Source organism: Stegodyphus dumicola, chromosome X2, assembly GCF_044657685.1.
Source record: "Stegodyphus dumicola isolate Sdum_Otavi_A_Nest chromosome X2, ASM4465768v1".
Classification (NCBI taxonomy): Eukaryota; Metazoa; Arthropoda; class Arachnida; order Araneae; family Eresidae; genus Stegodyphus; species Stegodyphus dumicola.
The window spans coordinates 81,555,822-81,575,527 of record NC_140781.1 but is presented as its reverse complement, the minus strand read 5'-3'; the positions used below and the strand labels follow the sequence as shown (position 1 = coordinate 81,575,527).

The window sequence follows — 19,706 nt, the reverse complement described above, 5'->3', positions numbered from 1 at the left end:
ATTTTCTTTCATAGTTAATTTCATGAAAATTCGTGGAGGGAATTCTTTTTATAGCTATTCCATTAGCTAATAAAAGTTTTGGTCATAAAAATGGGTTACAGCTTTATAGGTAAACTAATTTTTAATAGTGTTTCACTTTAGCAAAATTAGCTGGTCCGTGAACATGAAAAGTGATGTTTCCCCGGAAGGGCCTACCAGCGGCAAAATTGTAAAGCCGCTGAATATTAGTTATTAGATTGGGGATCAAATCCTAGCGAACGGGTTTCCATGCTTTTTCCTATGAGTAAGATGAGTACGAATCAATTTGCCTGAAAAAGGCCTCCATGAAGACATAACAACCTTTAGGTAGTCCCAGAGGCTTTGCTATAAAATAAATGCTTCCGAATTCTCCGGAAAGTTGATGAGAAAATGTTAACTTGCAGTAAATTTGTGCAGTATTTATAGTTCAGAAAGTAAATTAAAGACTAAACTACATTAAGGCGTCTAAACACTTTCACAAACATATACCTAACAGCCATAGCATAAATATGAATATAGAATAAATATTATTAAGAAATGTGTTTTAAATAGAGTTAAAATGAAATATAAGTGTTGCTATACTGAATACAAACAATATTATGCATTTATATTTATATGGAACATAATTGCCAAAATCAGATTTCTTAATTTTATTATATTCGATATAAATATTGGGAAATTAAGGTTCATAGTTCGAACCCAAAGACAAGAACCAAAGAATTTGATTTAATTCATATGCCTGTGGAAACTTCTAAAATATTAAAAAGTAAATCACAGTATAAATTCGTTTCGATATCAAGGATAATTTGTTATTGCAATAACTGAGAATTTTGTATTTATAATTATATAAATTGGCGATTTATATTGTTCATTTTAGCCAATTTTAATTCTTACGTTGGAATCCTTTCTGATACTTAACCATTATCGCAACCACCTTAGTAGGAGTCGCCAAATTTCCATAATGGGCCGAACTCTGACAACCATGCGTACAAACGGTTACAGCCGAAAACATCGCGGCAAAAACATCGCGAACGAAAACGTCATGCTGCAAAACATCGTGGGAGAAAACATCGCAGTTCTAAAACATCGTGGTACAAAACATCGTCGTCGAAAATAAAGCGGTTCAAAAACTTCGCAGTTTGAAAACATCGTCGTCGAAAATATCGTGGTAAAAAATAAAGTATCTACAAATCATCGCATGACGATAACATCGCAGACATGCTTTATTCAGGCTTTAATAACTGTAAATAGATATTACCATGATGATTTGTGAGCGCAAGATGTAAAGAAGGATAATTTTTACTTTCACATTTTTTTATTAACTAATAAATTTTTGCTGAAAAAGTAAGAAGGAAACTTAAGCATAGAAAATTAAATGCAACTTATAGATTATACTTTTTATGTAAAATGACCAGTAAAAACTTTATGAAAAATGATTTATTAATGGTCTTTGTTAGTTAACTATGTCGGTTTAAAATTCTATTAAGTGTTATAAGTTGCATTAATTTTCTATACTTAAGTTTCCTTCTTATTTTCTCAGCAAAAATTTATTAGTTAATATAAAATATGAAAAACAAATTATCTTTCTTTCTATCTTGCGCTCACAAATCATTTTGGGAATATCTATTTATAGTTATTAAAGTCTGAAAAAAGCATGTCTGCGATGTTATAGTCACGCGATGATTTGTAGATACTTTATTTTTTACCACGATATTTTTGATGACGTTGTTTTCAAACTGCGAAGTTTTTGAACCGCTTTATATTCGACGACGATGTTTTGTACCACGATGTTTTAGAACTGCGATGTTTTCTCTTAGCGATCTTTTCTCCCACGATGTTTTGTAGCACGACGTTTTCGCCTTGCGTTGTTTTCTCTGCGACGTTTTCGACCGCGATGTTTTTGCCGCGATGTTATCGGCGACACCCGTACAAACATTCTTCAGGAAATTAGGCTCCTAACAATCCTTCAGTTAAACAGCGTTGCCATTTTCATATGCTTTCTTTTTGTTCTATTTCAAAGGTTTCTAAAGAAACATTGTAGCATTTTTAGCCTTCAAGTCAAATTAAAAACATTGGGAAATTTGCCAACAATGGAATCCCAAAGTCATTCTGTGACGATGCGAAATTGCTAAAAGGAGCAATGATGAGATGAGTCTGGTAGGTACGGTGCGCAATAAGTCTCTGATTTTTTAAGGAGAAAATGATCGCTGAGTACATGGGAAGAAGAACAATATACAGAAATTAGAAAAGGATGTCTCGGAAAATGCGTTTTGTAGGACTATTTAAAAAAAAAACAAAGTCGCAAAAGTCGCCAATTTGCACTCTATAAGTATTTTTTACCTTTTCATCTGTAAAAAATTGCGAGATTGCGCCAAGGTGGCTGCATAATTACGTACAGTACCTACCTCATTTCCGTACATAGTACCATAATTCCGTGCCTACCTCATTTCCGTATTTTTTGAAGTATTATTAGAGTCTGCTTTCATTATTCAATGAAAGCAATTAATGATAAACCTTCGACGTTACAAAGTGTGCCTTTCTTTCATGTAAATAACAGCTAAAGGAAAAAAATCCTGGGTGAAATTAATAAATTTTGTTATTATCGTAAGAGAGAAGGATACCTCATATATATATATATATATTCATAACATTTATCTGTTTATAATATGTAGTTGGAAAGAAGTATATTCCTATCTATAACTGCGTGCGAATGAAAAACTTATCGCATGAATGCCCAAAGTGTTCTTATGAATTTATATTACAATTTACGTCTTAAAATTTAAGAACATAAATATTTTATTGAAAAACGTATTCAAAATAACACTTGAATTTGTTATGGGGGGGCAGTCTTACATTTGGTCTTTGTATTGTTCTATTTGTGATACTGGTAACAAAGGTAGTTTGAAATAAATTTAACTACCATCTTGGAGTAATTCGCACTAGTTATTCCACGACGCATTCTTAAATATATATATTATGCACCGACGCGCCTTAACTGAAATTTTCCTAATTATTATAATAATTTGAATGCTTGAAATTGTTGATTGTTTCAGAGTTTGAACTGAGACATCGATAAAAAAAGAAAAAATGAATACGAATAGACTAATTCGAAATTATGTTTGATATTATAATAATTAGCGGAAGTTAGGTCGTTATCTACCGTTACCGTCATTGAAATGTCGGCCAGTTTGTAGCCGAGAAATTCAGGCAAAGGGTGAGTCTGCAAGGATTTTTCCTGGTTTACCCCATTGTATAGCGTAAACATGAACAAGTTTTCCAAGACGGCTCTTCTTGAAACAGTTAGCAAGACCTGAGTTGTTGTTGTTGCTTTTCCTCCGGTTTCTGACGAAGTCAGACAAGGTCCAATAAACCGTTGACCCTAAGAAAGTCGAGCACAAGAAGGGGATTAGAGTAAATATCCTCCCTAGAGAGTCCCAAGCAGCTTAAAATGTGTTCGGCAGACGCCTAATATTCTCAGCATTTGGTGCATGTGGCAAATATTTTCATGCCGTCCTTGAAAGAGAGGCTCATAATATGACCGCTGGCAATACGTGAGAGCGCAGTTCGGGAGCTCCTGGCACACTCAAGGGTTAGAGTTCAACCAGGCTTGCTGGCTAGGTACCAAAGATGGGGGGGGGGCAGCACCAACCACTTCACCATGATTTGTGATGTTTTCAGAGAATATAATTCAAGACAGGTAAGGGTGGAAGAGGAGGGAGTTAAATTATTATTTGCTGAAGGCTTATGTAAGTTACTTTTGTCAGAGTGTTATGTAAAAGTCATATGATACGAATTAATCTCGAAATAATGCAGTCCTGAGAAAGTTATAAGCAATTACTATTTTTTAGAATAGCGAGAGGAAATACTCAAGTTAAAAGGAGTTTTTACTAATTTAAGTTATAAGTCTAATTTACATAGATTTTACATTAGATTTGATCAATTTTTAAATATGAAACCAAGCAAAACATTAATTTGGAGCCGAAATCAATTCACTTTCTGACACCTACGGGTTTTCTTTCATTCGTCTTTAAATTTCTTCCTTCAGGTGAAAAATTTCTAATTTTTTCCTCGCTTTGCGGTTGCTGTTTTCCCCTTCCTTGCCTCCTTTCACGGATAGGTCTTAACAAATGTGCATATTGAAAAGTAGAATTAGATCTTAGCTTTCTTCGGCAAAGGTCTAGAGGTTCTACTTTTTAGTTTTTACGGAAACTGTAAAAATATTGAAGAATAATTATAAAGCTTTGTAAGAAAGAAAGTAGTTGTTCATATATATATATATATATATATACACGTTTGAGAACTGCATTTCTCCTCATTGATCGTTATCCGTTATAGTATCACCTGATATTATTTTCATCCTCCTCGCTTTTGCATCCACCTCGACGCTGTTATTTTTCTAGCTTTCATTATTAATAAGGCAAAGCGGAATCGATTGTTCTATCCATCGATCCGGTATTCAGATCTGAAGATTTGATCAAACAGGAAGAAACTCTCTTAAACAGTATTCTCGGCATTCAATCGCCACCTGATCCCTGAAGATTTGAGCTTTTCCCGAATCACAGAAACAGCGAGAGAAAGAAAAAGAGCGGTAGAGTTGGGGGTTACTGAACTTTTCCGTGACGTCATACTGTTGTCTGCCGGCTGTGAGGGATCTTCCAGACCACGCGATCCTTTTTACTTCCGCTCATGCGCACTTGTGGGGTCTGCTGACGAAGTAACTGCAACGTAACTTCTCGCTGGTTCAGTTGAGGGAATAGATTGATTGATTCTTTTTGCATAATATCGCCATAAGCTTACTGTAATACAGTCGTGCCCTCATGTATGCTGAATCGGTAACTACAGTATATAATGTGACCTGCGGAAATAGATAAAATGTTAGATTTTAGATATAAGTAAAATGTTCGTGAAGCAATAAAATGTTAGATTTTTTTAACAGAATTCGTCAGATCTCAAGTATGTGCCTTTAAACATTGGCAATTCAGAAATGTCTCTCATTTGATCATAAAATCAGCGGTTTGTTCAGCGTGGATTAAGTTTTCTACTGCACCGCTAGCCGAACCATCAGAAATATCAATATTAACTGTTATGAAGTAAAATTTATTCAAAACGAATGTTATTACATGTGCCAAATCACCATTATCGACGACAGACAGTTTGTGAAATTTCTGATGACTAGTTGCTTGCTGTTCTGCAATGTGTTAATTACGCTCACTAAACTGAGTTAGTTACCCTTGCTGTAGAAATTTCATTTCAGAAACACAACCCATAGTGATAAATAAGAATTTACCGGCAAACCCAGCTTGATTCTTGTACAAGACCGTAATCCCCACTTGTCTCGCTTGAAAGCATTACGTAACGTTCTCAAAATGAGCTACTCTTGCTGCAGAAGTTTCGGGTAAAATTAGAAGAAAAAAAAAAAAAATGTACGTTGTTTAAGTTCTTAAAGACACACAAGGTGAAGTGACAATGGGCCGTAACATAGCAAGTTATTAAAATGCATCTGCTGAGACACACCCAATACTCTCTTCTTCCCTTTCTAACATTAAACATGAGTACCTGCTTCAAACATGAGTATCTATGCAACCAGCACTCCCTGCGGAGCATTTTTGAGTTTTCAGCTTACACGTCATTCATCAGATTCGCGTTTGTTTTCACGCTCCTAACATTCTGCTTGATAACCTTCGTATATTTGTAGGAGATTTCAATGGACGAATATGATTCATCTTTGTTCCCATGCCCATACTCATCTCTTAAAAACTGCAGCTTTATAATAATATTTTTTTTAAAACAATTGATATTCTTATATGCATTTATTGCTGTGAAACATTCGTACTCAGGTACTCTTACTTCATATTAATGAAGCTAATTACTCTGTCCGTTCGAAGCAGTTTTTCCATTGTTTCATTAAGGCTGCTTTATCACTGTGTTACAAGTATCACGAATTGCATAACAGCAAAGTCTCTCTGCTAGGTAACAGTTATTGCTAAGTCACGAATCACGATTAAAAACCTTAGGTGCAAGGACCGGGTGCTTTATTCAACAGCCATTAGCCTTGCGGAACTTCAAGGGCGCCATTACAATGGCCATTTCATTATGGAAGCACCTAATAGGTGGCCAACGTTACTTCCTATGAAGTTACAATCGTGCCTTCTCCGGGACTCAAACCTGGGCCAATCGCTATGGCAGTCAGGGTCACTATCCACTATACCGCCTGTGAGGCATATATCTATAATTTAGATGTAGAGAAGACACGCCTAAATTATTTATATGTACACATAAAGCGTAATTGCATAGTTGCAGTCACATGCAGCCGTCATGAGTGTTTATCATATTCTGTTTCTGGACAAAACAAATCTTACCACGCATATTCTGATTCACACATCATTATGGGGGCGATCTCCTACCATTCTTCATCACTACGGTTTGTAATATTAATTTCTATTTCCATGTATGGGATCGGCTATAGGGTTTATGTAAGTACTGTCATCAGCAGCGTTATATAAGATCGTATGACGTGATTATTTTGGGAATGACGAAATTTTTAAAAGTATTTATTATAAACAGTTACTATTTTTAATACAGAAAGGGAAATAGCCAAATTCAGATGAATTGTTAAGGAACTATTGCAAATTCCAGTTAGAATTTTGATTTACACATTTTTTTATGTTACATACACACTCACACACACACACACATACATATATGCCTGTGAGTAACTGTAAGGAAGGAAAAACAGTAATTCTTATTGCATGAGATTTTTGTGTCGTTGGAAACACAAACTGTAGACTGACAGTGAAATAATCATCGTAATATAAAGCAAATGAGAAAATTCGGTGAACCAAAAAAGTGCGTGAAAAAACAGTAAGAAATAATAGCTTAAAAATATCAATTTATAATACAAATTGTCTTCCAGATGGCGTCATCTCGTCTGGAAGGAGCGGGCTACACGTGACATACAGTCAACCTTTTAGGTACTTGTTTCTTTATGTACAACTCAACTTTCTGAATGTTCAATGAGAAAACTATCAATTAATAATTGTCAGTATAAGATTAGAATCTGTGAATACACGTAACTGGATGAACAAATGTGGATGAAAGTTTTTGATAAAAATTATAGATATGAATATGCATAAAGAGTTATATGTTTAAAAACTGAGAAAAAAGAGTGATAAATATGCAATAAATTCGTAAATATCGAAGCTATTCTCTTTTAGCATAGCGAATAATATAATCGAGTAAATGAAGTAGTAGTCTGACAATTGTTTAAAAAAAATACTTTTGCATTTAAAGCTATACTTTATAATTTTTTATTTACAATTTTCATCCACATTTATCAATCTTGCTTTATTTTTTACAGATTCAACAAGTCACATAAGAGGGACTGCACAGCTTTTACTCTTAATTCACAATTATTAATTAATATTTTTGTATTTTCCAAGTTTTAAGAGAGATATACTCAGAAACATGACTATTAATTGTTGATTGTATTTCGTGCATACGCGTCCTCCGATGAGACGACACACGATAGAACAGAAATTTCTACTGATTTTTTCATCTATTTTTTTGAAGATTTTTTGCTTGTACCACTTTTTTCAGTTTATCAGATTTCCTTAATTGCTTCATATTTTTATGGTAATTTTACCTGTCGACTCTCATTTACGTGCTTCCACCAAAACAAAATTCTCATGTAATATGAACTAGTATATTTTCGCTCTTTTACTAACTTTTTGGTCTGTTATGATGAAGTTGTTTTCCATACAGCAGATTATAGCGCGTATAGTTCTGTGCAGTTTTTCTTTAATGAGGGTAATTCAAAAACTTTTTGGCAAATTTTAAAGGTAAGTCAGGAACCCAAATCCAGACTATTGCTACATAAGGGAGTGTAGTCATAAACGCCATGCGACTACTTTGGGGATACAAGAATGATGGAAAATAGAGGAATTTCAAACAAGGTAGCACAGCATGTCTATTAAACTTACATTTGGGGTTTAAAATTCATTCCATCGGCGGCACTATATCATCGCAAGTTCGAAGCATTTATCAACGAATGGATTAAAAATGCCGCTTTCTCGCGGGTCAGTGCCTTGAATGAAAGTTATTCATCCTGCAAATACATATTCTGGCAAACACCTGGACGGCATTTGTGGCAACTAACTGTCCTTATGCAAAAATAATAACGTGTTCTTGACTTGCCTTTAAATTTTTCATTGGTCGGTTCAGTCTCGCTGTATGGGTATGAGCGCTTGAAATCAGTATTGCAGTGCTTGAAATGAAATAAGTGAAGTCATTGTGATACTAAAATATTTTGCAGCTTCCATATAGCTTAAGTACGGAAATATTAAGCTGAAAGTTTTATGATGTCGCGTCGATTTAGCTGAAAAGGTTTTCCGTGGCTTTTGCAGAAATACAGAAACTAAATTATTTGAAAAATTACACATATACGTGTATTAATCCCACACAATTTGAAAATAGCTGAGGAAGTGTCGTTATGAAAAACACACACACACTCAGATTTCTCCCCTCTCTAGAGGTAATTTGCGTTTCAACGGAAAGTGATTCATCCGAAAAATCTCCACAGAACATCTTATTTTGTTTATTAAAAATTACATCAAACATAATGTATAAAATAAAATAATTTTAATAGCTAATTCGCAGCGTGGAGGATTACATCAGATCTGAACTTACGGGTATGCGTCTCATTCACAATGAAGTTCGCTGCAGTGGCTGCTCTGCTATATATTCAACGATGTGAAAGGGCAAAGCTTAGAAAACACATTGCGAAATATGATGAAGGTGCTCAATTTTGAAAGTATTAAAACTTCCTTTTTTGATATGCTGATCAACATCTGTATACAAGCACTTCTCTCCTTATTAGAAGGAACTACGTATAAGTGCGACTACAAGCGTCGTATTGCACTATGCGAGCGCCATATGGCACTGTACCATATAGCTTCAACTTTCTAAGGAATTTTTAAAAATATAGTAATACATAATGAAATGAACTTGTTGCTTGTTTAACGGTTATTGATCGATGTTTAAAAAAATATTGTGATTCTATAATTACTGATTTGGGGCACCTTATTTATATATGTGAGATGAAACATTGACTTGAATATGTTACATCCCATTCAATCTCCTTTTTAATTTGGTTATTTCCCTTTTCTGTTCTAAAATCAGTAACATAATAACTGATGTGCATGATATCAAAAACAAGCCCTGCAGTATGATTATTATATTATGTAAAGGACGCATGGACTTAATGGTAAATGCGGAAATAAATTTTTTTTATTCAATTAAAGTTAAATCGAAATTTTAACTTTAACAGTGGTATTAAAACAATATTTTGTCCCCTTGTTATCAGGAAATGTGGATAATAGATTCAATCTATAAGTCGTTAGAGCGGCAACACTCCAAACCTCCTGGATAGTACATAACTTTGGGATTGGAGCACAGCGTAACTTATGCACTAACCTTGCGAAAAATGGTAAGACTGAAAACAAATGAAGGTAGTTGCAACGAGAGGGCTTACTGCATTACAAAAGTATTTTATAAACTTGAAACCATATGCCAAAATCGATAATTTTAAACAAATTAAAACTAAATTGCAAAAAATTATGTATGCTTCGAAATAAGTTCCTTGATTACATCCATTTACCGAAAACAGAGATTTCTAGTCTCAAATTAATATTTCATTTAAAGAGATAGGTGGCTTTATACAAAAACCACGTTATCGTTTAGTGATTCAAACACTTAGAAGAAACGGAACCTGGGAACTGCGCAACGTGCAAAGAAAACACAAACCAGTGCAATTCGTTGTTTTTTTAAGCATTCTTTTCTAAAGAAACTACCTTTGTTGTTTAAGAAAGGGAGCACATCTGGTATTTTTCCTCAACCGTGTGCAGTGTCAATTCTAATAAGACTCCTTTTCAAATTAGGCAATTGGTAGACGCCGCATGATGCATTTAAAGTATCAGTTATCTTTAAGTAGAAAAGACTTCTAAACTTCGAATAATTTCATCTACCCCTGATAAAAAATAACGATTTCTTAAGTTTATCGGATATTCTAGTAACAATGCATGAAAATTAAATTAGCATTGATTAATAAAGGAGAACATTCCGTACAGAAAAGTTTCGCCCATAAATAAAAATATTCGTTATAACAAACTGTAAAAATCCTGCTCATTCTGAGATTTACTATATTGCCCAATTCAAAAATTATTTTTGAAATTTAGGTTGTTGCTAGATGCAAGAAATTTAGTGTTTCATACTGCTGGTATGACAAGCGCTAAGTTAAAATAAAAAATATCTATCCTTTCAACAGTAAAAATAATAAAATAATATAAAAAAATATGATTTTACTCATTGACCTAATAATAATTTAATTTAATACATTTTAAATATAAGAAATTTTTTTAATTCTTAAATCCGAGCTTGTTTTACAATTTTTTTTTTTTGTTAAACTAAGTTTAATAACTAAGTTTTACTGTCCTACATATATTCAATGCTCAAAAGTGTAAATTTCGTTTTGTAAACTGAATATATTTCATCCTGTTTTTAGAAAACAACCATAATATCTATTTAATGCCATCCATACTCGAAATATAATAATTAGAGAGATGTAGTGACTATTCGGTAATTGAAAAATACTACACAAAACGGCAAGATATTCTTCAACGCGGTTTTGCAAAATATAACGATGATGTAAAATTGCTGAAACAGGGTATTCAGTACAATGATTTGAACTTCTGAGGTAACATTATTAAATTTTATGTTATTAAAAATTTAGAGAATTTCTGCCATTTTATTTTGCCTTAAATTTTGAAACAGATCATTTCATGAAATTATGAACTACTGTCAATTGTGTAATTCATGAAGAAGGTAAAAATTTTCATATCAGTAATAAGTCGAACTTCTGTTTGGTCCATAATATACTTCCGATTTTTACCCATCAAATATTTATAGATTTAACCTTAAAAATACTTAAAAAACTGCCAGCTATGGGAAGAAAATATTGCGTTAGCAAACACTAAATGTTATTTATGTTATATTAAATATCAGTAAATATTTTAGATGAAAGAATATTGAAGATGAATGAAATGTTTCTAAACCACTTATAATATGATTACCATTGATATTTCTAAAGTTTCGAAATTTTTCTCAGTGAGATTTAATTGTCTTTTTCTGTTTAAGATTGCCATTAATTTACGTATTTTTTCTGTTTCAGAAATTATGCTCCTGACTGCGTGGGTGCGTACCATGAGTTTATTCCACGACATTAAGTTAAAACGTCGTAAAGTAGACACCCACTGCAATAGTGACGGTGAGATTAGTGCTGATGTTAACACATCATCACCAGAGAGCATAACAACTGAAAACCCTACAAGGGACGGAGACGCCGGTTCAGCATCTGGCGGTTCTACGAGCCAGACATACCTTTCAGAAGATGGTGTATCTCTTGCGTCTGGATCTCCGCCGCAGTTAGAAGTAATGTGCCCTGAAGTTTCTGTATCGCGTAATGATCGTGATACTAGTCCCCGCCCAGATCAGGACACGAAGTGCAAAGGAGAAATGAGAGACAATGATTACATTGTTAATGGTATTGTGGAAAGCCCGCAACATGAGCGCAGAAATAGTGTCTTCGATGGTGGAGGTGAAAGAAGTGATGGTCCAGAAGGTTTAGATCTAAGTCGCAATAGAAGAGATACATCAGACGGCAACAACACATCTAGATCATCATTCGAAGAGTCTAATGCATCAGTTTTACGATTGGTTAATAATGCATACAAACCTCCCCTTCTAATGGGAGACATACCCGGTGCGGGTCCAGGAAAGACTATGGTGTGGTCAACGCCAAGTAACGATCGTTATGATTGCACAAATTTCTTGCCACCTCTTGTTGTGGAGAATACAAAGCAAAACGCATCTTCACCTACAAAATTGTCCCCTATTTCTGGGAGCAACCACATATGCTCTTCTCTTTCACCTTTGTCGCAACAAGTTACCATATTGCCACCCTCAGCATGTGTAACCTCTGCAGTGGTTCCTGCATTTCCGACTTCACATTATAATACTTCTCAAACTAAACCCACTTTTGTACGTGCTGTGACCTCTTATACTTCTTGTAACAACGCCAGTAGAGATAACTTAATGTGTTATGCTGCCAGTACTAGCCGAGCCTCTTTCAGCGGACGAGATGATAGTGTCCCTCGCTTTTGGCACAGCAATGGTTTAACAAACGGAGATTCTTCTAAAACCCTTACAACCATCAACTCTCCGTCTTCGTCAACGCATGTGCCTGATTCACAAGCTCTAAATCTTACGGTAAGTGGGCCAGTTATTAGAAAAAGTGAAGTATCAGCCGCTCCATCATCATCTGTTACTCGGACCGGTAATGAAGAAGAGGATGAAACGCCTATGGTGTGCATGATTTGTGAAGATAAAGCAACGGGCCTACACTACGGTATCATCACCTGCGAAGGGTAAGAATGAGTACTTATTTCATGGCTGGAGCTCAAAATTTATTTGAAGTGCATTTCGAGCAGAACAGTTTTGTTTTGTTCCGAATAAATGAGATTGTATCATAAATACTTGTTTTATATCTATAATCGTGTTTACAATATTGAATTTTTCAGGAATATGGTATAAATGTTATCGAGTTTCACTCCAGTTGAATTTGGGATCAAAATTAGCCATATACTATGCTGAGGTTTTTTAAATGTTTTTCGGAAACATTTCTATTGGTTCTTTCTTTTACTTCGATAACTTATTTTTGGAAAGAAAGAGATTTTTTCTTTTGATGTCTGACTCCATTTAGGAAAATTCGGAGAGTTTACTTTAATCCTCAAGATTCCTTTAATTTTCTCAAGATTTTTAGGTGCATGTAAAGAGAAACAAACAAACAAACAAAACAAAACAAAAAAAAAAAAAAAAAAAAAAAAAAAAAAATGGTTGATTCCGGTAACAAAGCAGAAATGCTACGAGACAATCAAAATTAAATATTTTAAATGTGTTTGACTTCAAATTTAAAGACATGAACTAAGAATTTTGAAAAATTACATTTTAGAGTTTAATTTTTGCATCAAAGCAGAGAATAATAATGTTTGAGCTGAATAATAAAGCTGCGACATTTAATACCAGCTTTTATCAAATGGCAAGACTGACAAATTGTGAAAATGAGCAGTCAAAAGTGATTATTTCCAGAACTGTAATCGCGCGAAACTGGTTTAAACTTCGTTTAGATTTGTTAGAAAACGGCGATGTTTAGTATATATGAATATCGAGTCTAATTTTGATATTTATGGTACCTGAACTGAATTTTAACGGTTAGAACAATAACACTCCGTTTGGTGTGAAATCAGAAACATCTGAGAAGACCTAGAAGATAACATGAGCTTATCATTTAAAACTTAGGTGAATTATCGATTCTAATTTTCATATTTATAAGCTTAATTTTAGTGGCTAGAACACTCCGTTTGGTATGAAATAAGAAGCACCTGAGAAAACCTGGAAAATAAAGTGAGTTCATCACTAAGAGGAATTATCGACTCTAATGTTTTTTATTTATGTTAGCTGAACTTCATTTTGGTGGCTAGAATACAGCACTTACCTCGTAAGTTAGCAGTTTATTTCCTAGATAAGTTTAAACTATTATAAGATAATTTGTAATAAAATATACAATCTTAAAGTGTAATATCATGTATGTTATTCTCAATGATGTTAAGCTGTTCTAATCTTATATGCATAGATAGAAAAGCTGTTATTTGTTTAATTAATTAATTAATGTTTTTACATATACTCCAGAAAATTCATTGAAGTACGAAGAAAAAGTCTCCAAGTGTTTTTCTAAGCATAGCTTAACTGGCGAAGATGCAGATTTTTCACCCTTTATGATGAGAAAAACCTTAGCATTATCAATCATTTTGGCATTCAATTTCTGAATCTAGCTTGTAGCTTTTTATTTTTATACTCGCACGTAAACAAGCGCTTATGTACGCATTCAATGGCATCTCTGAGTAGCCGAAGGCCATTCAAAGCGATTTTGAAACATTTGATTGAGTTCAAGGGAAACCTCAAAATGGCCTCGTCTCGAATTGTTATATCGCATAATGTTTGTGAGCTGAGGTGGAAAAGAAAATGTGCTGCGACGTGAGTAGGGTAGTTTCGGGACTTGGTATGCCATGAGAGAAAGTAAACTAGGATCAAGCTGTGGATTTAAATAACACCCAATTACAGTTTTTAACTGATGAGCATTATCGTTAGACTATCTTCTAAATGCAATTGTTTCGATTAAAACTGCTAGTTAGAGGTAATTGGGAGGAAACTAATGCTAATGCTTTCTTACTCTGTTATATTATATTCGCATATATCTTGATTTAAGATCGCATCTTTTCCCGAAAAGTAAATCATCTTATAATTTAGTAGTCATTGAAGATATTTTCATAGATTTCTTTTTGTGTGTTCGCTACTTCTTTCGTACTAAAGTGTTTCATTAAAATGCGAAGTTAGTGAGCAATTTAATATAGCAGAGTGCATCAATGCCATCAGATTTGTCAGTAAAAACCTTTATTTAATTATTTTTCTCCTCTTTTAATTTGAAGGCCAAAATTAATTGTCGTAAACGCATTAAAGGTAAGGTGTTTGAAGGCTTTGGCTTATCCGCATTACTAAGTGAATGTTTTAATTCTTTCAATGATAAACTTAATATAAGCCATTCAAGCAGAATTTATTGATTTATTTATTTTGATGATGAAACATATCTGAGATTAAGAACTGATATGATTAAGAAAATTTATTGCTTTTGAATCAGAAATATATCTACTTAAGGGTACTGTAATCAGTTTTAGAGATTATGTTCTTCATATGGTCCTAAAAAAAGAGAAAACATCTCAAGAACTTTTGCAAAAGCCACCTTGGCAGTCTTCCTTAAGCTCCAGAATATTAAGTTAAAATATCACAAATTAACTAACATCCGTATATGCGCTCTCTGTACTCTGTACTCTCTAATCGATTTTAAAATTATTTAAGGGCTTTAAGGTGATCGTACTTGTTGAAAAAATAAAATTAACTTATCTGAAGTGACCAGATGTACCGATTTGAGCCGGACAACTCTGTAAACATGACAAAAGTAAGCGTTTTCTGTAAAGCCGTCGGAACTAGAACAATGCACTCAAAGCATGTGAAGTCTTCTCTGAACTCGCCTCTTACTCTCAAAATTATAACTAAAAGCAATTTTCTGAATCATTTAAGCATTCAGTTGTTAACTTTTATTGGAATCTTATTTTAATGATAGAAAGTGTTTGAAAGACCTATCTTGCGAATGAAAAGTCTATAAGCACTGCTATTTAAAGGTCTATGAATCTCTTTTACATCGTGGCTGATTAAAAAAGTTACGATGTATTTTTAAAGGCAGGTCATAAACAGCTTTAATTAAAAAACACTCCAGGCTAGTCTTCCCGTTTTGTCAAAGAAAGTCTTCAGCATATTCTTGAGCAAAGCTTCCCCCACTTAACAAAAGCATTTATTCATGCATTGCGTGAATTATTTTGTGTCGCAGATAAGGGAATATGATACACGTTACATCGAAGAAAAATTAGTAATAATACAATGCTTAAATACGGCATAATAGTGCACTACATAACGATCATAACAGTATAATAAGTGTTGTATTTTTCATGTCAATACTAACAAGACCTCTTCAATTTCTCAGTAACGCAAAAACACTTTAAGAATCTCTGATCTATGTATAAATCGTTCTCCATTTATAATATCTCTATCGATCTAACTCGAAGAATTTGTGGTGTAACCAGAAGCAATACCCGAATCATACTTTAAAAAAGGTATAGGGTGTCTAGACTTCTCAGTCAGTGCAAGAATGCAATGACTAATTACAGAGAGCTGTACTTAATCTTTGGAACTTTGTATTTAGCATCACTAGTTACAAAACTATGCTAGCGGCCTTTAAACACAGGTTTTTACAGGATCCATATAAGAAGCTGATCATGTGTTACAATCGATAAAGTTTGATTTTTTTAAAATCGATACAGTAATTATCGATTATAGGTAACCTAAAAATGTGTGTTTTGTAGTGCAACGTCTATCATAGTGGCTGACATATTTTGATATGTCGTGTCACATTCATATATGTAATGTGTTATGTACATACATACTCATGAATAAATGCATAATTATGTATGTATACATAAATATGTATCTATATTGTACACGTATTTATTTGTCGTGTCATAATCATGTCTATCATATTCTGTCATGTCGTCATATTCATGCAAAATTCGTGTATGTTCATATGTCATATTTGTGTTTGTCATACTCCGTCTCTTTCTGTTCTAAATACGATTAAGAATAGGGCATATTAGGATAAACAATTCGAAAGTCCGTGTCATATTATAAAAGGCATGTTGTTCAATATCAGATATTTAAAAGTCTGCATTAATGAATGGGAATTAACATTATACGTACTAGTAGTTCGGTATGCTTGCACAATAATAGTTAATATTGTAGAATATATAATGTTCTGAAATATATATAATAAAAGTCTTTAATTTGCCAAGGTTGAGTTCTGATATGAAAGTATTTATAAACTATATAAAATCAATTGATATAAATATTTATTTCCGTTATTTCTTGTTTAATTTGGTCCGGTTTTTCAGACAGCAAGTTTGAGTAACACCTGCATAAATTTATTAATCAGTCAGTCAATTATATTTATCAGTTATTAATTTCTTTTTCTTAATTCAGGAAAAAATTTTTCCATTGATGTGGTTGATGCTGGTGTTAACATAATTAGTATTCACTATGTTACGAGTATTTCTGGTCTTCAAATATGATGTTATATCTAAGTGCCAAATTATTCTTAAAATAAATCAAAAAGGAAACACCTGTTATATAGAAATTTAATGAAATCACGTGATACACGCAAGCGATCCCAATCATCATAACACTCTCTGATACTTTGGAAAATACGACCAATTTACGTCTCATTTTTTGCACTCAGGTAATGCTTTTACACCGGGTTGTTTTAAATAAAAGTTCCATCATGGTTGGCCCAGTACCTTTTTATCATTTATTCATCTTTTTCTTTCATGTTTTATTATGTTTTCTTTTACCTCTTAATTTTTTTATGAAGACATTGACATAGGAAATAGGTAAATCAGTTAACGCTTTAAAAATGGAAGCAGATTTTAATGGCGCAAGCAAACTGCTGTAGTATCAGATTTACACTGGAAAGTACGCTTGTGACATTTCTCCTGTATTTCATTTATTTTTATCTTGGCATAACTGCTACTAAGACTAACCAACCAGTTTTGATTCAGAATTATAGTTTTGGCAACATAATCACATAATACTCCTCCCTTCCAAATAGCAGCGGATATTTTTTGGCGGTGTCTTGTATTTATTTATATATCTGAGGCATATAGATGATTACTAGGTTATGTTGAATGCGTTTTTTTCATTGAAAGAAACTGAGGAATCGTTGTTTCTTTTATATGAAATTTGTTAAAAAGTTTAAATTACAGTTCAAAAAATCATCCTGAACAACCGGGAATATACGAGGTAAAACGTGGTTCTTTTTTAATGATCAGCAAGTGCAACACTGTATTCATTTAGAAGATTTATTAATTTAATATAGGCCTTTTTTCCTATTTTGGAATCAATAGTTCGATGGTAGCCTCCAAATAGTAGCTTTTCGTTTGTGAGGAAATGTGTATAATTTTTCGGTCGATTTAAAATTCAATGCTTTTATCATTGCACCGTAGTGAAGCTTTACAGATATTTTTGTTGTTGAAGTCTGAATACTGATTTCTCTACTAAGCAGCTTTATTGCATGTATTCAGCATGGAAATTTGTTTAAATGCTCTTAATTTTACCTTTATATTTACTGCCCCGATTGGTTAAAGAAGGGCAATGGCTAACGTTTTTCAATATTTATTGTTTTTAAGAGAAGATTAAAAGCTAAATATCTTTTCAATTAGGTCCGAATATGTTTTTAAAAAACATTTTTCATTCTCAGTGCTTCATTTCAGTAAGATTTTAAGCTTTAAGAAAAGCGGTTTCATTTAGTCTTACAGAGTTAATATACTGTTGTATGGAATTATTAAAAAAATCCGAACTTGGAAAAAACGTTAAACTAATTATACTTTACATTCTTACAGTAAACACTGAAGGAACAAGTTTTGTGGAAAATGACAGTCACACTCTTCTTAAGAGTGGTAACGGCAACCGCACAGAGTTTGCCAGAAAATTTTTAACTATACTAGCAACAGCAGAATTAAAATGTGACGTCAGTTACACTGTGATTTTTTGTAACGTCATAGGTATGTGAGCTCACATGATATCTGACATCCTCACAAATTCAACTTCTGTGTGCGGACTGTAATTCCGTTCTTGGTTGTATTATTATGCAAGTTAGTTTCGAAGAAAATCTTAAAATCTTAGTGCTGATTTTCCGTTGTTTAGATCTCCATGTCTTCTTTTAATTAATTCTCAGTTAGTTTAATAATTTTTTTAGCTTATTTACTCATTTCTGTTATGTGCATTCTCACGTTTGGGCTGTTAAAACTCTTGCACTAATTGTTTTAATTTGTTATTTTATTTTTTACGTGCTTTAAGTTCACAATTACATAGACAAAAAACTTTCGTCTTTCATTCCCTCTAACCAGTTTTCAAACATGGGTAATTTAAACCAAGTATTTCGAAAGAAGATGCTGAATTTATCACGTCACTCATAATTCATACTTTAATTAACACAGCAATCATAACTTGCCTTTAGACTTCTTCTCCCAGAATACCAAAAAAGAAAACTTTCAAACAGCTATTTTTAAGCTATTTTGAAATAGCTATTTTTAATCACATAAATATGTATTTACTTTACTATGACTAATTCAGCTACGGAAAGCTCTTTTTGATTGAATTTTGTTCTACAGCTTGCATATAAAAGTTTGTTTCGTTAATTTTTACAAAGAGTTATCTCGTGACGAATCCCGTATATGAACTTGCTGCCTTATTTGATTTATTTCATAAATTTTAGTCATGTATATACGTTCAAGCAATGTTTTGTAAACACTCTACGCAAGCTTCTTCGAGTTTGGTTTATTTGATTATGACAAAGCAACTCGGGGTTATCTGCCTAAGACGAGGAATAGACTTCGTGGTGGACTTTCTAAGGAAAGTGGCTCGTGTGACAACAAAAACGCCCATGCAGACAGCCCGTTCGTCGGGATTTGAACCCCAGACTGATTGCCAGTGTCCAGCGACTTTACCGCTGAGTTACTGGCAAACCAGTCTCATTAGGAAGAGGAACTATGCAATATACAGACGTTCCAGCTTCATTCGCAAATGAGTATTCCCTCGATGTCATGGTCTTTAGAGAATCGAACAGCGACCGACCGATAAATTCGCCGAGCAGTGGTAGTTCGACCTAAGCGATTCCAAGCGAATGGTTTGGTTGCATGGGAGTTTCCGTGGGTTTTAACTTGTGTAACATGGGTACAAGCCAATTTCCCTTAGAACCACTTCCCGAAGGTATTGTCCCCTTAGGCAGATAGCCCTCGAGTGCTTTGGCTGTAATTAAATAAACCAAAACTTAAGGTTTTTGACGAGGCAGAGGTTTTTACTTTCTTTCTTTTTTTCCCCCTAATTAGCTTTTAAAGGACGTGTTGCGCAAGAGGAAA

At 33.5% G+C, this 19,706-nt stretch overlaps 1 protein-coding gene across 5 annotated transcripts in view; it reads left to right on the top strand.

The window, feature by feature from the left end:
- The window catches only part of LOC118181659 (hormone receptor 4-like), a 99,816-nt gene that overhangs the window by 64,171 nt on the left and 15,939 nt on the right, over nucleotides 1–19,706 (top strand). For 4 of the 5 annotated variants that reach the window (XM_085809592.1, XM_085809591.1, XM_035350833.2 and 1 more), the window contains one exon: nucleotides 11,243–12,497. In XM_085809592.1, coding sequence (XP_085665718.1) covers nucleotides 11,248–12,497 — 1,250 coding nt within the window. In that variant the 5' untranslated portion in view covers nucleotides 11,243–11,247. Of the gene's footprint in view, nucleotides 1–6,931; nucleotides 6,990–11,242; nucleotides 12,498–19,706 lie in introns of all 5 variants that reach the window. The other variant, XM_035350835.2, reaches the window with a different exon arrangement.